Genomic DNA, 4,142 nt, shown 5'->3' with positions numbered 1-4,142 from the left:
GACTCAGATATGCACCAGTCTGTGACTACAGTTTAGAAAGTAATGCCCAAGAGGTGTCATAAATGAGCATTATGAACTTCAGGGACCCCTGACAGTCTCTGTAAATTGTGTTTTGGTGCTTTTGTCCAGGAAGATGCCACACAATTAACGGACACTATGATAAGAGAGTAGTCTGACCACACTGTGCATTTCACAGGAAGAAATAATTAGTAGACGTTGATCAACAAAGGAGGCCAGTGGGTTCCTGGGGGAGGCTGCCTAGATGAGGTGAAAGGGTCACCAACCTGAAAGAATGGCCCTGTGGCACCCAGAGAGCAAGAGCTGAGGTCTTAATAACCAAATGACTGTTTCCCCTTAGAACACTCTTCTGTGAAAGAATAAAATGCTAATCAAATCACCTTTATAAACTGCCTATTTCATCAAGATTCAGGGTTCTACTAAATGAGCTATCTTGCCCTTCAACAGCACTATTTCCTTCTCCAGTGATGACATGCTTTGCTTTTATTTTAATCAAAGTGCATGAAAGGAAAAGAAATTGAAAAGCCTATTTAGATATACATATCAGAAAAGGTAGGAGGTCACCGCAGCGAGGTGCGGCGAGGGGATGAAAGTCCGAGGGTGTTGAGACTCCAGGACTGAATACTCGGGACAGATAGATGGAACAGATCAAGCGTGCAAACCGCCTTTATACTAATGACTCCATCTTCCTGAAGAAAACTCTCTACATCCCCATCCTGAGAGAGCCCAGAGACCTGTTCAATGGTTTGGATTCAGAGGAAGAGAAAGATGGAGAGGAAGAGGTAGACCCACGTAAGGATGAAGTTCAGCTACACTCAGCTGAGAGGAAGAAACAAGAGACAGGTTCAGGCCGTGCCAGTGGTGAAGCTCTCCCTAAAGCTGGCCAGGAACCCCCTACTCCCCTCCATGACCTCTCTGCCTCTGATTTCCTTAAGAAGCTTGATTCACAGATCAGCCTGTCAAAGAAGGCTGCTGCCCAAAAGCTGAGAACAGGGGAAAGCAGGATACTTGGGGAAGATGCAGGTCTCCATCAGAGCTCCCCTCGGATGCAGCAACGAGCAGTCCTAGGTCCTGTGCCACTGACCCGGACCTCTCGGACCCAGACACTGCGGGACCAGGAGGATGAAATCTTCAAACTCTGATGTTCCCAGAACTGAGAGAAGCAGTATGTTGAAGAAGCAATGTGAGGGGGAGAGGAGCCTGAGGTGAGGCTCAAGGACATGGCTTCCCAGCCTGACTCCCTCGACTCCTGCTGTCTTCTCCAGCCTCCCCGTAGACCAAGAATTCCTTGGCCTGGGCATTTTTCTGGCAGGAGTTCGAGATGGGGCCTAGACCCCTCCCTAGTTCTTGGGCTGAATCTAGAGTTTTCCTTTAGATTCAAAAGGTTCTTTTTATACCCCTGCTACCTTTCCTATCCCTTTCACTCTTCTCTGGCCTTAGAGCAGAGAAGCAAAGACTCCCTTTCAACTTCTTCCCTATCTCTACCTGTGTTACCTAATTTATTTGGAGCTATATTGAAGTAATATTTATTTGCTGTATCTAACTCTTTCCCACTGTTAGCTGAAAATGTGATTTCTAGAGCCCTGGGATGAGGGGAACCCAGACACAATTAAGTGGTCCATCAGCTTCCCCACTGCTTGCCCACGCATGTTATCAAGGACAGGGGAATCGTGGTCTAGTGCTGTCATGGAGAACAGTGGGCTGTTCCAAGTCTTTTCCCCAGTCTCAAGGTGAAGGATTTGGGTTCAGTCTGACCAACTAGTTCCCTATACTTCTAAGAAAAAGCAGCAATGTAGAGACCTGAATTCTCCATTCTTCCAGTTCACCCTTCTGACCTCTCTCTGCTCAGCCTGCAGTGGAGCTAAGGGATAGAAGAAGCATTGCCTTGGGGTGTGAGAAGGACAGTTGTGGGAGTCTCTTTGTTACACCCCCTCCCAACTAAAGCCTGTCTGTGTACGCCTTGCCCCTTACTGCATATTTATTTGCAATTTGTAGCACTGGTTTGCGGTACAGTTTTTTTTTTTGTCTTAAACAGAAGAAGTAGACAAGGGAACCTCAATAATACTGGAAATGGAAATATGCCTCAGTCTCATGTTTCGAAATAGTGAGAGGTGAGACAAGTGGTGTTTATATACCTCCTTTCCTCTGTGATGATCCTAAGGTATAAAAAACTGGAGAGATTAAACATTGAGCCCTATGCACAAAAAAAAAAAAAGAAAAGGTAAAGACAGCTACATGTGATTCTTCTCCTTCACACACACACACACACACACACACACACACACACACACACACACACGCTTGTGTGGGTTTGGATATAATTGATTGACCACATGGAATAATGTGAGAGACCTATGCACAAATGTCACTTTCCCCATTAATCACTCCATCTTCACGGTCTCATTTGAGTCTTGAGCTCTGAGCTTTTCCTCTTTCAAATTTTCCTATCAGAATTCAAATGCTGTAGGGACTGGAGGTGTAGCTCAGGGGTAGAGTGCTTGCCTAGCATGTGTGAGACCCTGAGTTCAACCCGTAGCACCATAAAATTTTAAAATGAGCCCAGAGTGGTGATGCATGCCTGTAATCCCAGCAGCTCAGGAGGCTGAGGCAGGAGGATTGCAAGTTCAGACAGCCTCAGCAACTTAGTGAGGCCCTAAGCAACTTAGTGAGTCCCTGTCTCAAAAATAAAAAGGGCTGGGGATGTGGCTCAGTGGTTAAGCCCCACTGGGATCAATCCATGGTACAAAAATTTAAAAAATTAAATAATTCAATTTCAGATGAAGGTTGATACTTAAACCAGGGGTTTTAAAACCTGGATCTATGGATGTCCCCTAGTCTGTGGGATTCTTTAGTATGTGTTGGAATTATCTGAGTGTGTTTAAATGCAGATTTCATGGACCCATCCATTTGCAGAGCTCTAGGGAGGGGCTCAGGAGTTCTGCATTTTAAAACAAGATTTCTAAGAGGTTCTAATAGAGGTTTTCCTTAGGTCACACTTAAAAAAAAACACTACTCCTAGGGCTGGGGATGTAGCTCAGTATGCACGAGGCCCTGGGTTCAACCATCTCACTGCACAAAAACCAACCCAAACCCCACTACTCTTTAGGAAGGTTGTGGATTCCCTAAAAGTAAATGCAAAGTTATAGGTGTGCTATATGAGTATACAGTTTAAATAAGATTCTTTCACTTAAAAAAGTCCCATAATAATTAACCAGGAACTATTTTAGCAAGGAGCCAGGTGCAATGGCACAAACCTGTAATCCCAGCAACTCAGAGGCCTAGGCAGGAAGATCATGAGTTCAAAGCCAGCCTCAGCAAAAGCAAGGTGCTAAGCAACTCATTGAGACCCTGTCTCTAAAAAGTTACAAAATAGGGCTGGGGATGTGGCTCAGTGGTTGAGTGCCCCTGAGTTCAATCCCGGCACAAAATATATGTGTGTGTGTGTGTGTGTGTGTGTGTGTGTGTGTGTACACACTGTGATGCAGGTATGTAGACTGAAACTTCTGGATGAAAGGAAAATTTGCAATATGTATAAAATTTATAAATAATTAATCATTTGATATTGCCATTCCAGTTTTAGGAATTTATCATAGAAATATACTTCCACAAGTATAAAGATAATCCATTAGCAAAAAAACTGTGGGAGATCTAAATATCTATCAATAGGAGATTGATTAAATAATTTATGGCAATTTAAACAAAGGAAAAGTATGAAGCTATAAAATGGTGAGTTTCCTTATGTTATTATTGAATGTATCTCTAAGATGTACAAATCTAGAGAAAAAGCCAAATGCTGATGATTTGTGTGATAGGATACCATTTCTGATAAGAATATGTATAAATTTGCTTGCATTTTTGGCTGGCAACTCCTAACAGAACACATAAGAATCTGTTATCAATGGTTAGACAAGGCAGGATTGCAGGAGAAAACTTACTTTTTATTTATATCCTTTTGCATCATTTAGATCATTTGCCTGTATTAATTTATTGAAAATAAATAAAATGCTTCAAAATGAAAACTAAATCAAGCAAGCAGGTTCTGGTTGCAGTGTGAAGGATAGGTTGTCACAAAAAAAAAATGAAACTGGAGTGGAGATTATCATCAGAGCAGCATGGTCCTCTAG

At 42.9% G+C, this 4,142-nt stretch overlaps 1 protein-coding gene across 1 annotated transcript; it reads left to right on the top strand.

The window, feature by feature from the left end:
* The first annotated feature begins 656 nt into the window (after nucleotides 1-656).
* On the top strand, nucleotides 657-2,205 carry Lysmd1 (LysM domain containing 1). The gene has a single exon (XM_026396790.2). It carries the CDS (start codon nucleotides 657-659, stop codon nucleotides 1,158-1,160), a length of 504 nt encoding a protein of 167 aa, XP_026252575.1. The 3' UTR covers nucleotides 1,161-2,205.
* Nucleotides 2,206-4,142: the final 1,937 nt, after the last annotated feature.

Source organism: Urocitellus parryii, chromosome X (genome assembly GCF_045843805.1).
Source record: "Urocitellus parryii isolate mUroPar1 chromosome X, mUroPar1.hap1, whole genome shotgun sequence".
NCBI lineage: Eukaryota > Metazoa > Chordata > Mammalia > Rodentia > Sciuridae > Urocitellus > Urocitellus parryii.
The sequence above is the reverse complement of the archived record's forward strand: the minus strand, read 5'-3'. Positions and strand labels throughout refer to the sequence as shown.

What these genes read in the sequence shown, in the direction of transcription:
- Lysmd1 (XM_026396790.2), top strand. Translation starts at nt 657, where the DNA reads ATGGAACAGATCAAGCGTGCAAACCGCCTTTATACTAATGACTCCATC.